The following is a 26,130-nucleotide window of genomic DNA, read 5'->3' as shown; positions in this document are numbered from 1 at the left end:
TCACTATCGTGGCCTCTCTTGTTGCGGAGCACCGGCTCCAGACGCGCAGGCTCAGTTGTGGCTCACAGGCCTAGTTGCTTCGCGGCATGTGGGATCTTCCCAGACCAGGGCTCGAACCCGTGTCCCCTGCATTGACAGGCAGATTCTCAACCACTGTGCCACCAGGGAAGCCCCTCCTGGGAAGTTTTTTTAAAAAAAATATTTATTTATTTTGGTTGCGCCGGGTCTTAGTTGCGGCGCATGGGATCTTCACTGCGGCATGCAAACTCTTAGTTGTGGCATGCATGAGGAATCTAGTTCCCTGACCAGGGATCGAACCCTGGCCCCCTGCATTGGGAGCGGAGAGTCTTACCCACTGGACCACCGAGGAAGTCCCTCCCCAGGAAGTTAGACTTGAGACTTGAGTTGCTGTCATCTCTCCCTAAGTGGCCAGAGCACTGACACTGGCAACATGGCTGGCCTTTTTCTTCTTCGTGGCTGGGTTACAGAGAAATCCAGAGGCGGAGGCAGCAGAGGGAGCTTCTTGCCTTCCCCACGGCATCTTGGTCGATCTTCGTTCCTGTTTCTACAGAGTGGGTGTTTTAGGGGCGGGTGGGGTTGGACCTCCTGGAGAACCGCATGAGCTCTCACCATAAACGCTGGCCCAGGTGCCAGCCCTGGGGCCTGACCTTTCCCATAAGCAGGGCGGCAGTGAGGTCCAGCATAGTGGTTGTCAAACAGCCCGAGGATGCTGGAGCGGATGCAGGCGGTTTGGTCGGAAGAGGTTTGGTCCTCCCGACTGCACTCTGACAGCTGCTCAGCCCCCAAGGCTGGCAGGGCTGGGGGCAGAGACGGGACTGCGGGGTGGATGTTGTGGACCTGCCCTGGTAGCTTTCCACTTGCCACTCATCTGCCAGGCTTCCTGTCCCCTGTTCGCTTCCTCGAGATGCATTCATGGGTTTCTGGGAGCGAGCATCAGCGGTAAAACAGCCATTTCCACTTCTTCCCCTGTCTCTCCATCTTCGTCTTAAGTAGTTTACACACACAAGCTCTATGTATAAAAAGTGTGTTTTTAAATTGACACCAGCAGGGCCAGACTTTTGACTCTCAAACTTGGTAACTTTCACCCATAATGTAGCTCTGTAGTTTCTACCCCTAATAATCCTCCCACATAAATAGTTCCCCGTAGCTCCTGAACCAGAGGCCAAGTCATCACAAGCTTTTCCTAGTGTCCAAGAGACTCCCAGGAGCTCTGAGGCTTTGTCACAGAGCGGTGTCTGTCATGCGAAGAGTCTGACCTGCTACATCCCTTTCCGGCTTTTTGAGCATAACTCCAAAGAGGCGGCCCAAGATCTTATAAGTGACCACAGCCTCTAGAATCAGAAAATCAGGTGCAGATCCTACACCTGCTGCTGGCTTTGGGCAAATTGCCAACCTCACTTTTGTTTCTGCATTTTAAAATGTGGACAAAATTACCAACATTGTCAAGTTGTTGCCTTGACAGGTGGTGAACTTAGGAATCCCCTAGCCCATAATATGGACTCAAGGAATGCTAGTTGTTTCCCCCCCCCCACCCCCACCCCCCGTGTAAAATGATGCAGACCCAGCCCAAAGCTGATCAGTTCTGCTAGTTGCCAACACATTTGGGTAGATGCGGCAATGAACGGCTTTGAAACTGGCCAAGTGAATTTGGGGTATTTCTGGTGATCTTTGACTTGGATGCCAGCCCCACGTTTCTACAACTGAGTTGGCTGGGCTTTATTTTTCCATCAGGACCCTTCCCTTCATTTCTGTGTGTTCACAACGATGAGACTTTTCACTGGTGGCTTGCAACACGATCTGTTGGACCATTTACTTAAGAACAGTAAAGTGTGGTGTCGGGGGCCTGGTCGTGAAGCTGTTTGCTTGTAACGTGAAAACATTTCTCCCGTCTAGGAGCCCTACCTCGTGAGTAGTGGAAACCTTCTTCCATCCACAAATGCCTTCTAGTTATCCCCTGTGAAAGATGTTCTCTGGGCTCTCCTTTCCAAAGACAACATGGACTTGTTATACATATTATAAATGCCTATTTGTTAAAATGTTCTGCCTCCAGTGGGCTGCTGCCAATTTAGTGTAATCATCTCAGGTTTATTGGCCTGTGTGTCCTCCTCTTACGTGAAGCTCTGCCAGGCCTCTCTGCGAGAGCGCAGGAAGTAGCAGGTGGACCTTTTTTCCTCATTTAGGGAATTATTACTGTTAAGCTCGTCTAAGGGAAGAGGAGGCTGGGGTCTCTCACATCATCTTGCCCAGGAAGGAGCTCGGTGAACTGTTTAAAATTTCAGCTCCGTTGGCGGCAGCATCTTATTCCAGTTTTAATGGGAGCACTGGTTTGTGACCATGCCCGGTGGAGCATTGCCTGCCTGTTTAAATTGTGAAATAAACTAAGGGGTTTCTAGGTGTAACTCAGCTGCAGGGAAGAAGTTCCAGTAATAGAGATGCATTGTTATTGGCAGCCTTAAAAAAACCTCCATGGTCGCCTGTTCTTCAGACAAAAGTCCAAGCTGAGCCACGGATAATTAGCTTCTCCCAGGGGAGGGGAGGGGAGGGGACTTATCATTTTTAGACACTCAGTGGAAGGAAAATGTGACAGTAAGTATCCAAATTAACAAGTCTCGTTTCTGTCAGCCTGAGCTCATCAAGTTTTTCAACCAAAACTCTCCTCAACCTCTGAGAGTGAACTCAGGGATCTGAGAGTGAGGCTTGATGCTGCCCAGGTGGATTTGGGGGTTTTTTTTGGAGTTTTATATTTTATTTTTAAAATTCCTGTGAGCCTTCTCCTCTGCAATATTTCTGGTTTTGATTTTCAGCGAAAAGGTACTGTCTTAGTCCGTTGGGCTGCTGTAACAGAATACCGTAGACTGGGTGGCTTGTAAACCTCAGAGATTTCTCTCTCACAGTTCTGGAGGCAGGAGGTCCAAGATCAAGGTGCTGGCAGATTTGGTGTCTGGTGAGAGCCTATTTCCTAGTTCATAAATGGCTGATTTCTCACTGTGTCCTCGCATGGCAGAAGGGAAGAGGGAGCTTCCTGATGACTTTTTTAGAAGGGGCCTAACCCCATTCATGCACTGGCCTCGTGCAAGGTCCACCCTCATGACCTAATCATCTGCCAAAGGCCCCACCTCCAAATACCATCACATTGGGGGTTAGGTTTCAGCATATGAATTTGGAGGGGGCGCAAACTTTCAGTCTATAGCAGGTATTTAGTTCTTTATCTGTGATAGCACTTTCCCCCTAACTTACCCCCAAATCTTTGGATAAAATTGATGCTAAGATAATGTGGCTTCCCATACAACTGTGCTGCAGTGTTGTTTTCTGTTTGTTTCATCTCCCTGGCCACACTGAGCATTCTTCAAGGGAAAGAGCCATGTCTTTTTTCTTGCATGCGCTGGCCTCGTGCAAGCCCATCTCTTTGGTTGTCCTGGTGTACGGTAACCTTAGTGCCCCTCATTCAGCTGGTGGAAGAAGGAATGTGGCAAAGTGCCACGTCCTCCCCGAGATTAGTCGTGTGTACAGTATTCCTGGACAGTCACAAAGGAAGTCCCAAGGGGCCAGTGGCTGACTGTAAAATGCCGGGTTGAGCATCTGAACCCACTGAGTGGAGGGACATTACCCTCCCAGGAGCAGTGGTAGGTGATGGCATCACCTAGGATGCAGACACTTAATGGGAGCCGTGAAATAAGCCGGCTCAGGACAGCCGGCTTAGAACCTTCCCTCAGGATCGCAGGTCTGCTCCTAAGATGAAGCAGACGCAGCCAGGTGGTGTGGAGGCCAGCCCGGCAGGGGCCCCGTCACTCCCCCGACCTGCTGGCCGTCCAGGCAACGTTACGTTGAAACAGATCTTCCCGATGACGAGCCACGCTCGATTACATGACTGGTTCACCCCATGCAGCCATTGCCAAAGGAGATTTTGAAGGTGTGCCAACTCAGAAATGCTGATGCCAGAAATATCTGTTTCCAAAAGTGCCTCTGGTCCTGTCATGCCCTCCTCGTGAATAAAATCTGAACTCCTTAACCTGCCGTCCCGAGCTCTCCACAGTGTGGCCCCAACCCCTCTGTCCCTCCGTGTCTCTCGCTGCCAACCCTCTGTCTTGGCCCACATCCTTAAAGCAGGTGGGGGTGCCAAGCCCCTGCCTCACCACTGCCTGCCGTCCTGGCCTTCCTGAGGCTGTTAGTCCTCTCCGAGCACCCAGACTCATTTTTTGCTCCTCCTGAATGAACCTCTCAGCATTTCTTGACGTGATTGCACTTCCTAGGCTCTTACCCTGGGCTGTGCTGCAGTGTTGTTTTCTGTTTGTTTCATCTCCCTGGCCACACTGAGCATTCTTCAAGGGAAAGAGCTGTGTCTTTTTTCTTGCGTGCACTGGCCTCATGCAAGCCCGTCTCTTTGGTTGTCCTGGTGTACGGTAATATTAGTGCCCCTCATTCAGCTGGTGGAAGGAGGAAAAAATGGAGTTTTACACAGATGTGCTATAAATAGATGCAGTCTAGGAAAACTCAAGTTTACATGGAGTTAGAAGGTAATTTGCTCCCAAACAGGATTTTATGCATCCTCTTGTGAATGGCGCTTCTCTAAGGCTTTTAAAATAAATTTTGATTTACAGCAACTTGATAACATCTTTTAGGAAAAAAGCTAGAGTAAAGTTTGAATTTGAGACTCCCAAACAAAATTACGAAAATAATCCCATTGCATTTTTCTTAATTACAAAATATCAGATTCAGCACATGAGGGGTTTTTGGAAGGCAATTGGAAGGGTCCATTCCAAACTACCAAATTGTATAAGCTGTGCTGCAGCCTCTCCTTGTCCTTAATGTAGAGAGAAATTTCATTTTTTATATGACAGGTCAAAAAGACTGAAGTGTAGAATATACTGATAACGGAAACTGCCTGGACAGTCTTCAGTAGTATGGCAAATTGGCCTCCTTCTCCGTGGATTCTTTTCTGTTGCAGTAATAGGTGAACCTTCAATCAGTGAATATTAAAACCCATGAATGTATACCTATATGTGTGCCATAGAGGTATGTGATCCTCACCATCAAGAAAGAAACACTTAATTGGTTTTTTGAAAAGATCAACAAAATTGGCAAATCCTTAGGTAGGCTAACTAAGAAAAGAGAAAAAAGACTGAAACAAAATAAGAAATGAAAGAGGAAACATTACAACTGATGCCACAGAAATAAAAATGCTCACAAGAGACTATTGCAAACAATTATACATCAACAGATTGGGCAATCCAGAAGAAACAGATAAATTTCTAGGAGCATATAATCTTCTAAGACTGAATTGTGAAGAAATTAAAAACTTGAACAGACCTATAACTTAGAAAGAGATTAAATCAGTAATCAAAAACCTCCCAAAAAAGAAGAACCAAGGACAAGATGGCTTCACTGGAGAATTCTACCAAACATTTAAAGGAGAATTAACACCAGTCCTCTCAGACTTCCCAGAAATTGAAGAGGAGGGAACACTACCAGACTTATTCTATGAGGTGAGCATTACCCTGATACCAAAATGAGACAAAGATACTATAAGAAACCTGCAGACCAATATCCCTAATGAATGTAGATGAAAAAATCCTCAACAAAATACTAAGAAACCCAATTCAACAACACATTAAAAAGATTATAAATCATGATCAGGTGGAATTTATTACTGGAATGCAAGGATGGCTTACCATATGAAGGTTAATGTATAACACACCACATTAACACAATGAAGGACAAAAGCTGCATGATCCTTTCAATTGATGCAGAAAAAGCATGTGACAAAATTCTACACCCTTTCAAGGTAAAAATGCTCAACAAACTAGGAGCAAACTCAACATAAGTAAGGCTATATATGAAAGCCCATAGTTAACAATGTACTCAATGGTGAAAAACTGAAAGCTTTCCCTCTGAGATGAGGAAAAAGGCAAGGATGTCCACTCTCACCACTTCTTTCAACATAGTACTGGAAGTCCTAACCAAATTAAGTAGGCAAGAAAAAGAAGTAAAAGTCATGCAGATAGGAAATGAAGAAGTAAAATTCGCTCTCTTCCCAGATGATATGATCTTGTATGTAGAAAACCCTAAATATTTCACCAAACAAAACTCCTGTTAGAACAAGTAATGAATTTAACAAAGTTGCAGGATACAAAACCCACACACAAAAATTAGTTGCATTTCTATACACTGGCAGTGAATAATCCGAAAAGGAAATTAAGAAACAATCCCATTTACAATAGCATCAAAAAGAATAAAATACTTTGGAATAAACTTAATCAAGGAGGCAAAAGACTTGTACAGTGAAAACTACAAAGCACTTCTGAAAGAAATTAAAGAAGACAAATAAATGGAAAGACATCTGTGTTTGTGGATTGGAAGACTTAGTGTTGTTAAAATGTCCATACTACACAGAGCAGTCTACAGATTCAACGCAATCCTATCAAAATTCCAATGGCATTTTTTGCAAAAGCACAGAAAAAAAAATTTTTTAATAACATCTTTATTGGAGTATAACTGCTTTAAAATGGTGTATTAGTTTCTGCTTTATAACAAAGTGAATCAGCTATACATATACGTATATCCCCATATCTCCTCCCTCTTGCGTCTCCCTCCCTCACCTCCACCCTATCCCACCCCTCTAGGTGGTCTCAAAGCACCGAGCTGATCTCCCTGTGCTATGCGGCTGCTTCCCACTAGCTATCTATTTCACATTTGGTAGTATATTATAAGTTCATGCCACTCTCACTTCGTCCCAGCTTACCCTTCCTTCAAGTCCATTCTCTACGTCTGCGTCTTTATTCCTGTCCTGCCCCTAGGTTCTTCAGAACCTTTTTTTTTTTTTTTTTTAGATTCCATATATATGTGTTAGCATACGGTATTTAATTTTCTCTTTCTGACTTACTTCACTGTATGACAGACTATAGGTCCATCCACGTCACTACAAATAACTCAATTTCGTTTCTTTTTATGGCTGAGTAATATTCCATTGTATATATGTGCCACATCTTCTTTATCCATTCATCTGTCGATGGACACTTAGGTTGCTTCCATGTCCTGGCTATTGTAAATAGAGCTGCAATGAACATTGGGGTGCATGTGTATTTTTGCATTACGGTTTTCTCTGGGTATATGCCCAGTAGTGGGATTGATGGGTCATATGGTAGTTCTATTTTGAGTATTTTAAGGAACCTCCATACTGTTCTCCATAGTGGCTATATCAATTAACATTCCCACCAACAGTGCAAAAGGGTTCCCTTTTCTCCACACCCTCTCCAGCATTTATTGTTTGTAGATGTTTTGATGATGGCCATTCTGACCAGTGTGAGGTGGTACCTCATTGTAGTTTTGATTTGCATTTCTCTAATGATTAATGACGTTGAGCATTCTTTCATGTGTTTGTTGGCAATCTGTATATCTTCTTTGGAGAAATGTCTGTTTAGGTCTTCTGCCCATTTTTGGATTGGGTTGTTTGTTTTTTTGATACTGAGCTGCGTGAGCTGCTTGTAAATTTTGGAGATTAATCCTTTGTCAGTTGCGTCATTTGCAAATGTTTTCTCTCATTCTGAGGGTTGTCTTTTCGTCTTGTGTATGGTTTCCTTTGCTGTGCAAAAGCTTTTAAGTTTCATTAGGTCCCATTTGTTTATTTTTGGTTTTATTTCCATTTCTCTAGGAGGTGGGTCAAAAAGGATCTTGCTGTGATTTATATCATAGCGTGTTCTGCCTATGTTTTTCTCTAAGAGTTTTATAGTGTCTGGCCTTACATTTAGGTCTTTAATCCATTTTGAGTTTATTTTTGTGTATGGTGTTAGGGAGTATTCTAATTTCGTTCTTTTACATGTAGCTGTCCAGTTTTCCCAGCACCAAAGCACAGAAAATTTTTAAAATTCATACAGAATTTCAAAGGATCATGAACATCCAAAAAATCTTGAGAAAGAAAAGTAAAGCTAGAGGCCTCACACTTCCTGATTTCAAAACTTATTATAAAGTTGCAGTAATCAAAACAGTATGGAAATGACATAAAGACAGATGTCAAGCTGAGTACCATCACTAGTTTTCAATCCCAAGGGAGCAGAACATCTTGTACTGATCACCAGTCTCAGGCAGCACTTCAAACACTTCTGCCACTGCACCTTGGAATTGGAGTTACCAAGAAAAACACAGCTGGATGGGACATCGCTTTACCTACGTGGAGAAGAGACATCAGTTTCAATAGTAGACATCAGTCCCTCCTCACTAGGCAGTGCCCCTGGTGGCCAACACAGGGCAGTTGGCCTGTGAGCACCCTTCTTAAGCCACAGCAGAAAGACCCCAATGCTTCCCCTGTGGAGTGTGAAAGCTGGGGACATGCCTGAGGGCCATTGTGTACATACTAAAGCAGAACAAAGGAACACTCTATTGCACTTGAAACAGGGAAAGATACTCCGACACAAGGTGATAAGCCCTGCACAGGCTCTCTGAGTTCTTTATCTCTTGGTAATGCTGTGTTCCAGGCCCGAGGCCCATTCTTTTTTTTAAGGGAAGGTACATACATACGTTTATTTTATTTATTTATTTATTTATTTATGGCTGTGTTGGGTCTTCATTGCTGTGCACGGGCTTTCTTTAGTTGCGGCGAGTGGGGGCTACTCTTCATTGCGGTGCACAGGCTTCTCATTGCGGTGGCTTCTCTTGTTGCGGAGCACGGGCTCTAGGCACATGGGCTTCAACAGTTGTGGCACGAGGGCTCAGTAGTTGTGGCTCGCGGGCTCTAGAGCGCAGGCTCTGTAGTTGTGGCGCATGGGCTTAGTTGCTCTGCGGCATGTGGGATCTTCCTGGACCAGGGCTCGAACCCATGTCCCCTGCATTAGCAGGCGGATTCTCAACCACTGCGCCACCAGGGAAGTCCCTGCAAGACGGATTCTTAACTGCTGGACCAGCAGGGGAGCACGTCGCTGGGGCCTTTGCAGCTCCGTGGAAGCAAGACCTGACTGCTGAGGAATCCGAGCCCTTGGCTAAAGAGGAAGCCAACCTTATTTCCTGCACTCAGAGTCAGTTAGACACCCAAAGGGCGCGTGGACCGAGGGAAGGACAGACTGCAGAGAACAGGAGCCTGGACAAGAGACCTGCAGAGCCCCCCATGTCCAGCACATTGATCCGGCTTCCTCATTGTGAGGGTTCAGTTTTTCACACCGCAGCTGTGGGTCGAGCGCTCGGCATCTTTGGTGGAGGAAAGCAGTTCATAATCCTCCTTGCTTGGTTTTTATTACAGTGCTTTTAAGGTTGACATTAAAGAGCGGCTGTGTGACTTCTGATACTGTACTGTTTACAGTGTCTGAACTGCTTTGTCTGATCTCCTCCTTCTCCTGGTGCCTCAAGGGCGGAGGACAGAGGTGGAGCCCCACCCCTGGGGGGACGTGCCCACAGGGGGCCTGCGATGCAGTAGAGTCAGCACACAGGAAGGCTCGTTTGTGTGAGATGCTTCCTTGACCTCAAGCAGAGCTGTGCTCCTGTGGGCGGTGCTGGGAGGTTCCATAGCAGAAAGGAGTCCTCAGACCCGGCTTTGTAGACTGTGGATTTGGACCTGACCTTACACTGGGGATCATGATCCTCTACACCACGCGGCTGTGTGTGGCTGAATGAGATGAGTGATGTAACTGGCAATACCGTAGGCAGACACTGATGCTGATGAGAGGCAAGACAGTTATCGTCGTGATGGGATGGAGGGTCCCCCCAGGTCAGAGAGGAAGGTGCTGCTTTATAGTGATCCCCACTCCCCATAATTCCTTTCTTCTCCTCCTTCCTATCGCTTCTTCCCTATAAGCCTTTCATCTCTCTTCTGTTCCTTAAAAGGTATCCCTTTTCCTTCCGCCCTTTGCCTTTTATACCCCAGAGCTTCACCAAAACGGAAGGAACCCAGCATTCAAAGAACTTTGCTGAAAGAAGCAAGCAGGGCCGGGAGCCGGGCCGGCGTCTGACCACAAAGGGCTCCCTCAGCCTCAGGGACTGAGGAGGCCTTTGGGTGTCACTGAACCCAATCCCTTCGCCCTGAGAGTGCTGCTACCACACGGTTTGTTCTGTTTTCTTGAAGACTCTAAGCTCTTTGACCAGGACTGACTGCTCCTTTGCTTACTGGTGACCCAGGACCATGAATCCAGTGTTGTTCACTGATTCATGGAGAATATTGAGGTGATGTGTGTCCTTTGTGAGGCCTGAGATCTTTGATCAGGTCATGGTCACCCAAGATCCCTCGTAAGCCCCTGGTGTGTGGGGCTCGGGGGAAAGGAGGGAAGGAAGGCGGGCCTTCTCAGAGCTGAGCTGCTGGAGGCTTTCAGAACATGTGGCTGGACCCCTCCCCCAGGGATGCCGATTCAGTGCTGGGTGGCCTGAGAATCTGCATTTCTTCTTCTTTTTAAAAATATTTATTTGGCTGTGCTGGGTCTTAGTTGCAGCACGCGGGATCTTTAGTTGCAGCATGCGAACTCTTAGTTGCGGCATGTGGGATCTAGTTCCCTGACCAGGGATCGAACCCAGGCCCCCTGAATTGGGAGCGCGGAGTCTAAGCCATTGGGCCACCAGGGAAGTCCCAGAGTCTGCATTTCTAACAAGCTCCTGGGAGGTATGACTTGCTCTGGGGACCACACACTTGGAGAAGCAAGGCTCGAGGGCAGAGGTTGGCAGATGATAGCCTGCCGGCCAGTCCAGCCTGCCACCTGTTTTTGTAACTAGTTTTCGTGGAACACAGTTACTCCCATCCTTTTGCATATTGTCTGTGGCTGCTTTCATGCCACAGTGGCAGAATTGAATAGTTGTGTTGGAGACCATATGGCCCAGAAAGCCCGAAATATTTACCATGTGGCCCTTCACAGGAAAAGTGTGCCAGCGTGTCCTCTAGCACGTCCTTAATGCCCTGAGCCCCATGGTTCTAACTACAGGAATAAGACCCCACTTTATTTCACTGGCTCTATACTCTAGGACCCTTACTGCCAAGATGCCAGCTCTGCTAAGCATTGCATCATGTTTCCTAGAGGAGAAAAGCATGAGACCAGTGATCACTGCTGTTTATGTAGCTCTTTGCAGATCACAAAACACCTTCAGACCCTGCAGCAACCTAGATGGTGCCATGCCCATCTCATGGAGGCACAGACTGAGGCTTAGAGGGGCCAGAAAGTTAGTGACGAACTTAGGTCTTCGGTCCTCCCTCCCTACCACTCTGCCTCTTGGACACAAGCCCACATTGGATGAACTTCGTGTATTAGTCATCTATTACTGCGTAACAGATTACCCCCAAGCGTAACAGTTTTAAACAGCAGTAAATATGTATTATCACTCGCAGTGTCTGTGGATCAGGAATTCAAGATCAACTTAACTGGGCAGTTCTGGGTCAGGCATTTTCCTGGGGCTCAGTCAGGTGTCTTCCGGGGCTGCAGTCAGTTAAGGCTTGACTGAGCCTGGAGATCCACTTCACCAAGGCAGTCCCTCGCCTGGCTGGCAAGTTGGTGGGAGGGCTCTGCTCCTCTCTGTGTGGGCCTCCCCACAAGACTGCTTGAGTGTCCTCACAACGTGGCTGCCAACTTCCCCAGAGCCCAGGAGAAGCTGGATCCTTTTTATGACCTAGCCTCGCAAATCACATAGCATCATTTCTGCCACACTCCGTTCAACAGAAACATTTGAGAGGAGCCTGCATTCAAGAGGTGTGTCAAAGAATTTGTAAATATATTTGAAAACCAGCCCCATATGCAGATTTCCATTCAGTTGCCTGCTGGGAATATTGAGGTTCTGTGGTTTCCCTCAGAGCAGGCCTTTACTTGATCATAGATGTCACACTAAAGTTCCAAGCAAGAGTAAGGTTAAGTCACAAACTACTAGCATCATGTAGGCCTCAAGCTTTGTTCTGCTCTGCAGCACCCAAGGGTCTCCTATAATGGTACTTGAGGAGAGGTCAAGCAGGGCCAGAGGGAGACACCAACCCTCATGGTGTGTGAGAGTGGGAAGACGACCAAGAAGAAAGTGGTTTGAAATACCCCCAGGTGATTCACATATGCATCTCCCAGGTGCTGGTCCCCCCACTCCCATTTGAAAACTGCTTTCCTAACTCTGTCTTCCCCATTTCCCAGATTGGGAAGCAGAGGCCCGAAGAGGCACAGTTTCTTGTTGAAGAAAGCAGCAGGTATTAAGCATACTTCAATAAAGCTTAGTCGGGGCACATGGATTAAATTTGCCCCTTCCAAGTCTTCGTATTAATTAATCCTTACCACAAGCCAGCCGAGTACATTTCTTGTCAGATCTGTTTCCAGGCAACGTCTGAGTCTAATGGGTGGGTCCCAGACCGAGTTTATTCTTCCACATCCTGCCACCTCTGTGGAATGTGCTTCAAGTGTAGGAACTTATCCAGACAGATGGTAAACTCTGATCTCATCCCACCGAGGAGGGACCGTAGCTCCTAAACCTTTCATAAGCAGTGTTTGGTCACCCTCTAGTGGGTAAATGGAAAAGTTCGCCATGCTTGCTGAACAGAAGCACTGCTGATCCGGAAGGGGCGTGGAGGTGACTGACCGCACTCAGCAGGTATAGGGAGCTGTCATCTTGAGCATGATACAGTTCCTCGATGGTGCAGGGAAAGGGTGCACGCTTTTCCCCTGTCATCTCCTCTGGCTCAGTGTGTTAATAATCTGGTTTATTTGAAACAATGCAGGAAACAAAAATCTAACAACTATATGTGCACGTGTGTATATTTCCTGATGCAGCGAGTAAGTGTGACGGTTAACAGGATTGGCTAAATTTTTTCTGTAAAGGTCCAGATAGTAGATACTTTAGGCTTTGCAGTCAAAGGCCATGCACTCTGCTGTAGTAGCATGAAAACAGCCTTAGATAACGCTTAAATGGATGGGCATTGGTCGTGTTTGTGGATTGTACATAACAGGCAGCGGGCTGCGGGTGACCATGGCCCACAGTTGTCAACCCCCATGAAAAAGAAGGAACTGGATTGTGTTCATCTCTCACACGAGGTGGTAGAGTCCTCAGGGGTGGGAACTCGTGCCCTGCTCACCTTTGGACCCTGAGCACGCAGCACTGTGTCTGGCTTGTGGCAGGTGCTCACGGCGTGGTTGCTGACCTGAGATGGCTCTGATGTCAGCCTCTGCAATATATCAGCTTTCTCCCAGGATTTCTTGGTCTTCTTGGTCTTAAAAACAGCAACTCTCTGAATCGGATGTTTAAAGCATCAGAGCAGATAAGATTTGCAGCCATCGCTGTTTTCTTTCTATCTGTCTCTGTTTTAAATGAACCAAGGCGCCACGGGAGAGGCCAGCAGATAATAGGCTTTGTAACAATGAGCTCGAGCACTGCCTGGTGGCCCAGCGTCAGTGGGCAGCTCTGGGGAATTTTGTTTTGCAGAACCAGGCATGGGTTTGCATCAAGGCATCTGCTCATTTTACCAGAGCTTATATCTGCCCAGAGACTTGCGCTTGGGAGGGGTTGGCTGGTGGCATTCTAGGTGATGCTCCGAACCAGCACAGCAAGAAAACAGAGCAGGTGCCGGCCTCTTCAGCCTTGCATGTGGCTGGCCCTCAGGGCAGGTTTGTGGTCTGCCAAACGCTCTGTTGTTGCCATTATTAATCACAATAGTGGTTATCATTTATAGAGCATCTTGTCTCATGTGAATTCTAGAAGATACATTTTATCCCTGGGTACAGATGAAGAAACTGAGGCACGGAGAAATTAACTGATTTGGGGCATGTTATTGACATTATGTGACACCATAGTTAAAAGTCTGGACTAAGCTATGTAACACGTAGTTAGTGCCTGTTGCTCCATTTGTAAAACGGTCCTGATGAAAGTTATTCAGAGGGCAGCTGTGTGGGTTAAAGTGAGGTGAGGCATGTAAAGCTCTTCCTTACTCTCTAGGACATAATATGCTATTACTATTACCGGGGGCCTGGGCACATAGTAAGTGCTCAAAAAATATTGGTTAAAGAGATAAATGTTATTTGCCCAGTCACACAGCTGGTAAGAATTCAAAGACTGAATCTTTCTACCAGGCCAGATGGCCTTGGCATTGTACCATTTAACCAAATAGGAACGGAGGACATGGTAACCATGATATTGAGGGTGTCCACACAGGCAGAGAGGACAGAGCTGAAGGGTCAGACGCTCCTGGTTCACTTAGCCTGGCATCTTGTTGGGCATCTTGCCCATAGGAGAGGCCTCAAGTTCAGTCCATATGTCAGGGGGCTGGACATAGGTAAGACTCCTTGGCTCCATACAGGTGTAAAAACCTTGAACGATAGAGAAAAGGATCCTGGGAAAGGAGGAGGGGACGGACTCCTGAGAGTCATTGTCAACCCTGTTAATAATACTAGCATAATAGTAATAACTGACCCAGCAGCCAGCTGGTCCCAAGCACTGCTGTGCATATATTAACTCACTTTGTCTTCCAACAACCCTATGAGGAAAGCTTCTGTATCCCCATTTTACAGATAAGGAAACAGGCTCAGGTTAGTAACTTGGCCAAGGACAGGCTGACTCTGGAGTACCTGATTTCCCCACTGAGCCAGCTCTGCTTCTCAGTCTGACGTAACCACGAGTGCTAGCATCACCCCAGCCAGAGAATGGGGAAGCAGAGAAGGGGAGGAAGACATCAAGACCCGATGCTACAAATTAAAATAACATCAGACTAGACGTTTGGTTCTGCTCTGACCACTAACTAGCTCTAAGCTTGTTGATCCCAAACATCTCCTGAACTTCTCTTCCAGCATTCACATTCTTTGGCCCTCAAACCACTATGGAATGAGTCTTGACTTTGAGAAAAGGTGCTGTCTGGAGACTGACATCCGATGCCAAGCCATGGGTCAGTCTCCTGTGGAACTGAACTTCCATCTGACCTTCGTGTATTGGGTCGGAGCCTGTGGGAGACTCACGTCATCAGATGGGATGTCTTTGAGATCTCAGAGTCTTGGCTTTCCCTCCATCACCCAAATGTTGCCTGGCTAACTCCCATTGACCTACTTAATCTTAAACTGCCTCTGACCCTCCAGACCTGGTTGGGTCCTTGTGCTTTACATTCTTGTATCAGCCTAGTTTCCTTTCATAGGGCTTAACCACAGTTCATGGTCGAATATCCATTGACCGACCTTTTCCAGAGGCAGAGACCATGTCTGTTTTCCCACATCATTGCACCACCAGTGCACACTCAGTGAGGTTTTTTTTAAATAAATTATTTATTTATTTTTGGCTGCATTGGGTCTTCGTTGCTGCGCGTGGGCTTTCTTTTTAGTTGCAGCAAGCGGGGGCTACTCTTCGTTGTGGTGCGCAGGCCTCTCATTGCGGTGGCTTCTCTTGTTGCGGAGCACGGGCTCTAGGTGCACGGGCTTCAGTAGTTGTGGCACATGGGCTTAGTAGTTGTGGCTTGCGGGCTCTAGAACGCAGGCTCAGTAGTTGTGGCGCACGGGCTTAGTTGCTCCGCGGCATGTGGTATCTTCCTGGACTAGGGCTTGAACCCCTTGTCCCCTGAGTTGGCAGGAGGATTCTTAACCACTGTGCCACCAGGGAAGCCCTCAGTGAGGTTTTTGAATGATTGAATGTTGTCACGTGTGTGTGGTATTAAACATGGCAGGAGGAGACAGCCTGGCATGGTCATATTGTTTGGTTCTCTCCTTGCAGGACACATAAGAGTAAGTCTACAGTAGCCAGTTTCCAATGCCACTTTATTGCAAGGAATTAATATGGTCAATGATCTAAAGCCCATTGAGGTATTTTGGAGGTGTGCTGAGCTCACACCTGGATCAACACAGCTCCCCGGGGCAAAGCCAGCCGGAAACAGCTGATGCGTTGCTCCCAGGGTAGCCTAGTTCACTGTCAGAAGTCACCTGTCTGTTTTCAAGGCTGAAGGACAGATGGTGCCCATCCCGGTTCCAGGCTAAAGTCAGAAAGAAAGCAGCCAACCCGCAGTGCCTCGAAAAAGCCCTGGCTCATAAGAGATGCTCAGTGTACATTTGAATAAATGAGACCCTTTAAACTCCTCTGAGCAGCAGAACAGCTGTCACAAAGTTCAGAGGCTTCAGAGGCAGGAGAGAACTCACAGACAAACTCAGTGTGTCTTTCAGTGTGATTTTTAAAAATCTAAGGCATCTGTTTCCTTGGTCCACAGGACCCTAGAATAAGGAAGCTGCGTGGGGGGCATGTGCATGCGGAGGGTCCAGCAGGGCTGTTGGAATCAGCTCGCTGACAGTCTCAAGAGGTCACGATGTTGAAGGTTTTCAGTTTTAAAAAACTTTCTTCATGGGAAAAACACAGATATCTGGTACCATTCAGGAAGTGGGGTGGGTGGGGCAATCAGTCTCATTCCACAAGGCAGGTAATTGAAATATTCAGTCCATTGCATCATCCCTATTGCTTTCCTCTCCTTGTTATCATTTGTTCAGGTCAATATTCAATATTTATTATCTCTGTGTAAATATTAGAGTCGAGTGTTACAGTGAACACTTAACTACAAACAGCTGCTAATAGTTTCTTTTGGTATTTAGTGACGTTAATAACGTGCATATTTTTTAAGAATTTGCTCACTTTTCTTTGTAGCTAATTCACCTTGCGTTTTTCTAATAGCCTTTCGGTAAAGTTTCCCACAAGCCATTCCCATCAGATAATCAGAGTTCTCATTTTTATCTTGGATGCATTTCTCCTGGGGATCTGCCTTCACCTTGGCATTCCCTTTGCCTTTCTGTTGGGCTGACTTTCTGGTTTCCTGGATCCCTTGTCTTCCTCTTTCTTGGCTTCCTCCCTCACTTGGGGTGGAGCAGATTCCCTAATAGCCTCACCAGGTTAAGAAGAAGGTAAAGTGACAAAAGGCACGGTGGTGATGGCCTTCACCATGCCTGTCTTTTGTTTTTGTTTTTTTAAAAATATTTATTTATTTATTTGGCTGCGCTGGGTCTTAGTTGCGGTACGCAGGGTCTTTTAGTTGCGACGTGGGGGATCTTCCCTGACCAGGGATGGAACCGGGGGCCCCCTGCATTGGGAGTGTGAAGTCTTAACCACTGGACCACCAGGGAAGTCCCTGTCTTTTGAGTCACTCGGCTCCGATCTGACCTGGTTACCTTCTGTGCCTGGGGCGTTTGTCATGCCTGGATTTCCCCTCCTTCTGGGGATTACCCTCACCTTTCTCCCACAGAGTTCTGTTGGTTTACTCAGTAGTTCCTCTTTTAGAGTTTATACCCTTATTTTGTTGGGTCCTATCCTTCAGTAGATTACTGAGAGAGAAGGTGTGGAAGGTGGATTTTTTTTTAGATGTTGAATATCTGGAGAAAAAAAAAAAAAAGTCTGCCTCTTGCTCTTCATTGATTATTTTCCTGGGTAATTTCTGGGTTAGAAACCACTTTCCAATTTGAAAGCATTTGCCATTATTTTCTAACATTCTGTCTGCTCCTGGAAAAGGTTAAAAGCCTTTCTGTTTTCTGATCCTTGGTGGTTCTTTGATTGTTCAAAACATCTTCTCTTTGCACCTGAGGTTCTGAGATTTCTGAACCTCGGTTGAGTCTGTTTTCATCCATTATGCTGGGTACTCAGGGGAGCCCCTTCCAAAAATGTGTCACTTTTGTCTCCTTTCCTATTCATCTCATTCTGATGATAATTTTAGAAGGGTTTGGGGAAGGAACAAAGTTAGATTCATGTGTCCATTTTGACATCTTTACCCAAAAGCCTAAAATACATGCTGAAGCTACAGGAATTGGTGCTGGCACAGCAGTCAACACAGGTGAGTGGAATGAAGATTCCAGAAACTGACCCAAAATGTGAGAAGTCACCAGTAAGTGATAACAGATCACCTGACCATCTGCTAGAAAAAAAGTTGGACTTTCTTCACCCTGTATATAGAATTCAATTCTGGTTTGTTTAAAGATTTAAGCATACACACAAAACTATCAGAAAATATAGGAGAATATTTTTATAATCTTGTGCTGAGGAAGCCCTTCCTAAGCACATAGGAATAGAAGAAGGCTCAAAGAGCTACCAGTTAACTGTGTAAAAATTTTAAACTTCCATGTGACTAAAGACTGAATTTAAAAAAGCTGGATGGGAAAATATTGCCACATATGTAGTTTGTTACCATCCCTGTTATGTAAAGATTTCTACAGATCAGTAAGAAGGTGATTTTTTTAAAACATCAGTAAATCAGAACTAGAAGTGGCTAATAAGCATTTGAAAAGATGCTCTTCCATCCTCGACTGATCAGGAAAATGCAAACTAAAATAAACAAGAAGGATACAGCACATCTGTTCTTAGTGTGTGGTCCCTGAACCGGCAGCATCCCCTGGGAACTTAGAAATGCAGATTCTCAGATCCCTTCCTAGACCTACTACTAATCACAAACTCTGGGGGGAAGCCCATCCACCTGTAGGTTAACAAGCCCTTCAGTTGATTCTGACGTTTGAGAACCATCGCTGGGGCAGCTGAGAGAGTGAACAAATGACGTTCAGTGTCGTGGATGAAACAATGTTGAGTGAGAGAAATCAAACATGGGAGCATGGACGATAGGATTCCATCTCTGTGAAGTTCCAAAACAGGATGACAGAAACCAGGGGAGGTGGGACCCTCGGAGGAGGGAAGGAGTAACTAGGCGTGATGGAGCACCCCACCCCCCCACCGCCGCAGCGGTGCTAGACATGTTCTCTTTCTTGAGTGGATGCTGGTGACACAAGTTGGTCCAGTTTGTGAAAATTCATTGAGCTGTTCACTTAGGATTTGTACACTTTTCTCTGTGCTGTACTTCAGTCAAGCAGTGAAGGGCAAAACATGAGATCTCTTTTGTTTTTCAGTCAGGTTTTTAATCATTTAAAACCTGGGCATTTAATGAGGTTGGAAGGGAAGAGCAGGCATACTCAGATGAGAAGATGAATCAGCACAAGTTTTTTGATGAGTAATCTGACAGTAATTTGAAAGCTTAAAATATTCTAGAAATTCCACTTCTAGAAATCTATCCTGGAATTCAGGTTTGCAGAGGTATACATTATATAAGAATGTTCCCTGGGTATTTTTTGTACAAACATAAAGGAGACAACTTAAATTTTTCTCCATAGGGAACTGGTTACATGAATTATGGAAAACTGGGCAGCTGTTAAAATCGACATAGATCTGGAAAGAGGTCCTCGGTGGCATGGCTGACTGAAAGAAACAAGTTATAGGCACCATATACTGAGTGATCCGTATTTTTAAAGGAGAAAGAAAAGGATTTGCAGGTGGTAGTTATAAATGCAAGCGAAAGAAGTTAGGAAGGCTGGATGTAAAATTTTTATATTGGTTTCTCGAGAATTTACAACTGGTGTTTGTGACTTCTTTGTGTGTTTTATATATAGTTTTTATATGCTGTGCTTATTTTTACCTGCACTTATCACTTTCGTAAACTTTTTTGTCTTAGATTTACCATTCAAAAAAAAGGGTTGGCTTAAAATAATGTTTATCAGTGAAAAAACAAACAGTATTTTTGTAGTCTAAACAAATAAAGATCTAGTTACACACACACACACACACACACACACGGAGCTATCTTTGTAGAGTGCTTTTCATCAGTATTGGTTATAGTGAGAGACAAAAAGTGTGCTTCACTTTATATTTCACTTACCTAGGAAATTCACTTGGGTAGAGTAATTCTTTTCTTGACAGTTCTTTTCCTGTGTTTGCTGGTGAGATCTTGGGTCAAGGATTCCTGTTTTTTGAGAGACAGCTCAGTTAGCGATACTATCTCTGTGTGTAAAAGATGACCGCTGCTAGCACTTTAGACAGAGCGTCTCTGGATAGTGGACTCCACTTGCTTTAATAATGAAAACCATTTTCACATTCAGAGCCAAGAGCTGTTAGCCAAGCCTGTTTAGCTGGCACAAGCTTACGCTGGCAACTCTTAAACTCTTGCACACTCCTGGAGAGACAGCTGCCACGTTGCCGTGGCTCTTCCTGTGGTTATTTCCTGTGTGAATCAACAGAGGGCCCTTCTGACCCCTTCAGTTTGAATCAAGAAGCCCTTGTTGTTGTTTCAGACCCTGCCATGCTGGATGAGGTGTGTTACCTGTCTTACTGATCCAGCGGAATAGCACACCTGTGTGTGTAGATGACCTGTCAGTTGTGATGAATTCCGGACCAAAACCCCATGGGTGTTGAGGCTTGGCACTTTCTGGGATTTTATCCTGTTTTGTGCTTCTTCACTTTCAATAAATTCCATTGCCACAGATGTAAACACAAAAATATATCTCCATTAAATGTTTCTTTGGAATTCATATACGACATCAAGCAGATAAAAGAACATCAACTTTCAGCTCTAAGGAGGGGAAGCAGCAGCACTTAGAGTCTGTTCCCTGCTCCCCAGCACAGACATCCAGACCTCGCCAGGGAGGTGGGCTTGTCTCAGTGAACAGTTTAAAAGGTCCCCTGGAAGCCTGTCTGAGGGCTAAGTGATCCTAACAGGAAGTCTTCTTTCCTAAAGAGGGGCCTGAACTCTTCCCCCTGGACTGTCCACTTCTAACCCCATCCTGAGGTGCCTGGCTCCCCTAGACTGGATAGGTTGTAAACTGAGCCCAGGTCAGCCCTTTAACCTGTTCCTGTTTCATCTTTCCAGCTGAGGAAGTGACACCCTAATCCACTGGGGAGTCTTTCCAGAAACCTGGGGGTAATTCCACTTTATCCTAATCTGATCTATCAAATCTGTGAAGGTCCTGTCTCCTTCTGAAATTTGCCTTGAATCACTCACTTCCCAGTATTCACCAGCATCTTGGCACATCATCTTCTTCCACTTGGATTATTACAGCAGTCTCCGAAGTGTTTCCCTACCCCTACCCACACTCTGCTTGCCTGTTCTCACCATGCAGTCAGAGTGATCTTGCAAAAACTTAACCTGATCTTATCATTGTCTTGCTCAGAATCCTCCTGTAGCTCTTAGGATAAAGTACAAAATCCTTAGGTGTCCTGGGCCCACGTAATCTGACCCTCCCCAAGCCCTCTAACATCTTGTACCCATGTCCTAACGTCCTCCACTCTCCTGCAGGTTCTAGAAGGCCCTTCCCCTGCAGCCCTCTGCCCATGCCATGCTCTCTGCCTGGGACGGTGTCTTCTGCCCGTCTTACTAGCTCCCAGAGGGTCTTCAGGCTCTTCCTCAGCACAGCCCCCTCTGACATTTGTTGTTCCTGCCAAAAAGGTCACAGACCCTTGTCACACCCTTTATTTCCTTCAGAGCATTTTCCCAACTGTAACTATTCAGATATTTCCCCCCATGAGACTCTAAGTCGTGCATGAGCAGGTCTGTTTGGTTTCTGCCCTGCTCTACCCTCGGGGCCCACGGAGCAGGAAGCCTGGCCTGTGGCATGTGCTCAGGGCAGGTGCTCAGGTGTCAACGCCGAATGACCAGCTTTGTGATCAGAGTCAGTTTCATGTCTTGTCCCACGTCCCATGGAGAGAGCTGAGACAGGAAGGAAATCGCTCGCCCCAAGTTACACAGCAGCCAGATCTGCTGCCAGAGTCCGTCCCACATGCCTGATGCTGTCTCCTGGGAATAGGGTTTAGATGCCAACTTTCCTTCCTATGGGTTAGGAATAAAGTCCTCCTGGGCCCTGGAAGGCACACCTCGCCGTGGCCTCCCTCCTTGAGGACCAGAGACTCACACAGCGTAGACCAGCATCCTTCCTTCACTCAGTGGTGATGTGGTGGGGCTTCGGGCTGGTCTTGCTCTGTAGCAGCAGTGAAGTCGGGTGACCGTTGCTGGAATAAATGCATAACTTATGTCTTGTTCCCTTGACAGGTATCGGGAGCAGATTCCAGCCACAGATGTGTGTTGTTTTGCCCCTCTTTATTAGTGCTGACATTTAAAAATCGAGGTCATCATGTACAAACTTGAGTTTCTGTGTTCTCCTTGGGGTGGGGGTGGGAGAAAGATGGAGAAAACCAGCCCACAACTGGCCGGAGCTGGGCAGAGACTTCCCCCAGAAACAAGGCGTGGGTTTCTTGTTTGTCCTGGTCTCTGCCCTGCCTGTTCTGTTCATTCATTTTACCTTCCTGGCATTTGCAAGAATGTGAGCTTGCGGCCAGATCACATTTGGTACATGTACCCGTGTATATGAGTAAAAATTGTGATTGACACTTTGTATAATTACTTTTTTCTCTGTCCCCACTTCCTCCTCCTTCTCCATTTTCTCTTCCACCTCCCTTTTCCTTTCCACGGCCTCTCCTGTTTCACAGGTTCTGGGACTGCTGGTATGGACACTGATCGCTGGAACTGAGTACTTCCGGGTCCCTGTGTTTGGCTGGGTCATGTTTGTAGCTGTGTTTTACTGGGTCCTCACCGTCTTCTTCCTCATCATCTACATAACGATGACCTACACCAGGATCCCCCAGGTGCCCTGGACCACGGTGGTAAGGAAACCATGGGTGTTCTTCCTGTTCACTGCCCATTAGGTAGGACGGAATTTAGTCCTTCTCCAGACAATTCGGGATTGTCTCTGCCAACAAAGCAGAGGGCAAAGTCAGGGAGAACCCAGCACAGGTGTTTTACACCTGAGCGTGAAACAGCATTGTTGGAAGGTCCAGGAATTCCTTTTAGGCAAAGTAGCAAACCGGTCCTCAGAAGACTGAATCAAGAGAAGCTCTGTTCTCTGCGTACACTCTTGTTTTATTAATTCCCTATAAACAGTGTCATCTAGGAACAGGTGTGTCAGGGCATAGCCTCAGCAGATCTTCTGGCCTCCAAACCCCTCCTGGGGCCGTGGCTTTAACCCTTTGTGTACCAGAGTTCTTTGATGTTGAGAGGTGAAGAGTTGGAATGAAAAATGAAAGTCACTGTTAGAACAACTAGGTGACCTCACACTGGGGAGCAGGAGTAGTCAAGAGTGACTGGATTCTTGTCCTGACTCCATGCTGGATGCATGATTATTACAAAGGGAGACACAGCCTGGGGGCGGGGCAGGGGGAATAGATAAGAAAATGTGTAGATTACAGAACCTATCTTTGTCTGCTTGGGTGCCAAAACAGAATACCCTAGATGGGAAGCTTCAATGACAGAAATTTCTCGCAGTTCTAGAGGCTAGAAGTCTAAGATCAGGTGTCAGTACAGCTGGTTTCCGGTGCAAGCTCTCCTCCTGGCTTGCAGATGCCTGCTGATCTTGCTGTGTCCTCACATGGCAGAGAGAGAAAGAGAGGATGTGAGCTCCCTTTCGTCTCTTCTTAGAAGGGTGCTAACCCTCTCAGGGGGACCCCACTCTCATGAACTCCTCTAACCCTAATTACCTCAAAGGCCCCGTATCCAAATACTATCACGTTGAGGGTTAGGGCTTCAACATATGAATTTGGGGGACACATTCAGTCCATAATATTCTGCCCTGGGCCTCCCTGGTGGCGCAGTGGTTAAGAATCCACCTGTCAATGCTGGGGACACGGGTTCGAGCCCTGGTCCGGGAAGATCCCACCTGCCACAGAGCAACTAAGCCCGTGCGGCACAACTACTGAGCCTGCCCTCTAGAGCCCACGAGCCACAACTACTGAGCCCACGTGCCGCATCTACTGAAGCCCACGTGCTCTAGAGCCTATGCTCCGCAACAAGAGAAGCCACTGCAATGAGAAGCCTGCGCACCGCAACGAAGAGTAGCCCCCACTAGCCTCAACTAGAGAAAGCCTGCGTGCAGCAACGAAGACCCAACACAGTCAAAAATAATAAGTAAATAAAAATGAATAAATTTATAAAAAAATACTAATATTAATAAAAATAATAATATATTTAAAAAAATTCTGCCCCCCCAATCATGACCATCTCACATGCAAATACATTTGTTCCATCTCAACATCCCCCAAACTCATTCCAGCATCAACTAAAGTCTTGGTCCAAAGTCTCCTTTAAATACCATCTATGTCAGATATGTGTGGGGCTTGAGGTACAGTTCATCCCGAGGCAAAATTCCTCTCCAGCTATGAACCTGTGAAACCAGACAAATTGAGTGCTTCCAAAATACAGCGGTGAGACAGGTACAGAGAGACATTCCCATTTCAAAAGGGAGAAATAGGAAAGAAGGAAGGGGTGACAGGTCGCTAGCAAGCCCAAAAGTTACAAGGCAAATTCCATCTGATCTTAAGGCTCCAGAACAATCCTTTTTTTGGTTCAGTGCTCTGCCTTCCCGGTGCATTGGGGTAGCAATGTCACCCTGGTGTCTCTGCAGGGTGGCCCTGCCCCTGGGGCACTGGGTAGGGATATCCTGACTCACAGAAATCCCACCCTTTGAAACTGAGGAGGAACCAGCCTGCCCACTGGGCCCGCGATGGGAGTGGCAGCGCTGATGATCTCTGAATCACCTTCGGGTGATTCATTCTTTTCGTGAAAGATAAAGCTATTTCGCAGTCAAATAGTTCTATGGTTCTGTCCCACAGAATCCAAGAAGTTCCACAGCCCTCTTTCATTTTGGCCCATCTGCATCCCCTTCAGTTCAAACTGGTAATGTTTCTACTGGTATAATCCCTTACCTATTCCTGGCTTCTGCTAAGATGGTCGATTAGATCTGTGGTTTGTACCTGTAATCTGTTTATCAAAAGGCTGTTCGGCCACACCCTGAGTGTTCTCTTCTGAAAGAGCTTTCTCATTTTTCGCAATATGGCTGAGCTGAGAATTTTTCAAAACCTTCTTTTTTGTTTTGTTTTTTTTGTTTTTTTGGCTACGCTGTGCGGCATGCGGGATCTTAGTTCCCTGAGCAGGGATCGAACCCGCACCCCTTGCATTGGAAGTGCGGAGTCTTAACCGCTGGACTGCCAGGGAAATCCCGGTTCTGGTTCTTTTTTGCTTAATGATTCCTTCTTCAATTCATCTCTCTCCTTTTGCATTTTCCTCCAAGCTGTCGGGGGAACCAGGCCACTCCTTCGGCACTTTGCTAAAAAAATTTCCTCAGCTAAACGTTCGATGTCATTGCTTGAAGTTCTCCCTTCCACAAAACACTAGAACACCTTTCAGACAAGTTCTTTGCCACTTTATAGCAAGGATCACCTTTCCTCCAGTTTCCGATAACATATATTCCTCATTTCCATCTGAGACCTCACCAGAATCTCCTTAAACATCCATATTTCTAGCATGTGCCTCAGAACTCTCCAGCCGCTCTTTATTAGCCAGTGCCAAAGCCACTTCCATATTTTTAGCTATTTTGTGACAGTTCTGAAGGGACTCAAAGTCTTGGTCTCCTGACTGCTGGTCGGGGTTCTTATTTTGCTGACCTCTGGCCTAGAGCATCTATTAGTCTGTCTCTCCTCCAAGCCTCCTTCATTGATTTATTACATTAAGAACTTAAAATATTGCCTTTAATGTTACTTTTTTTTTTTTTTCTTGTTTAACACTGCTCCCTTCTGAAACTCCCTGGTTTGAAAATGCTCTGATTTGCATTTTCAGAATTTATCATCATGAGGTGTGTCCCCATTTTATAGCTAAGGAAACTGAGGTTTGGAGCCTCCTGACTTTGCACGGGTTCACGCACAATTGGGCCCATGTCTCTCGACTTCCATCCAGCAGTTTTTTCTGATGTCATCCTGCTCCGGGAGCTCCTCTGCCTGAGTAGTGATTAGAACCCTGGCCAGCAGTCAGGACACCCCTCCATGCTGGGGTTCCACACTCACACGTGTGAAGAGACCAGAAAGTCATGCAAGTGAGCGTAAACCCTGTTGAATCCTTGCCACCCAGATGCACTGACTTAAACAACCGCAGGGTATTCTTCACAGAGAAGTAAGCTGGAAATGTGCTCCCAGGATCGCTAGATCTTCTGTTGTTGTTGTTTTTTCCCCTTCCTAAGAGAATCCAGAAATCTGGGTTTCTGTGTAAACTCCCCCAGTTTTAAGATGTTTACAGCCAAATTTTGAAAATTTTACTCGCTGCTGGCAGATGCTAAACGTCAGACGCGTCTGCCTTCTGGTTGGGATATTTTGTTTGCTGCTCCAACTGAGGAGCCCCTTTGCAATCCCTCAAAGCGTTGGTAAGCAAGGAAGCAGCGTGCACCGAGTACCCCCAAGGCGCCGAGGAGCTGCCTTCTCATCGCCCTTGTCCCCTGCCCCCCTCACGAGTCCAGGTGGGCCCCTTGCCGCAGCCGGGGTGTGCCTCTGGCCGCTTCTGAGGTCCGGGTGTGCCCAGACCTTCCCAGGCTCCCTAAACACTCTACGCCT

The 26,130-nt window shown here is 46.4% G+C and overlaps 1 protein-coding gene across 1 annotated transcript in view; it reads left to right on the top strand.

Moving 5' to 3' along the window:
* Nucleotides 1-26,130, top strand: part of CMTM8 (CKLF like MARVEL transmembrane domain containing 8) — an 87,274-nt gene that overhangs the window by 59,288 nt on the left and 1,856 nt on the right. The window contains exon 2 of the mRNA XM_068558365.1: nucleotides 22,189-22,362. Coding sequence (XP_068414466.1) covers nucleotides 22,189-22,362 — 174 coding nt within the window. The remainder of the gene's footprint in view (nucleotides 1-22,188; nucleotides 22,363-26,130) is intronic.

This window comes from Eschrichtius robustus, chromosome 12 (assembly GCF_028021215.1).
Source record: "Eschrichtius robustus isolate mEscRob2 chromosome 12, mEscRob2.pri, whole genome shotgun sequence".
In the NCBI taxonomy this organism is placed as follows: Eukaryota; Metazoa; Chordata; class Mammalia; order Artiodactyla; family Eschrichtiidae; genus Eschrichtius; species Eschrichtius robustus.
Note: the sequence above shows the minus strand (reverse complement) of the source record. Positions and strands in the feature narration are given on the sequence as shown.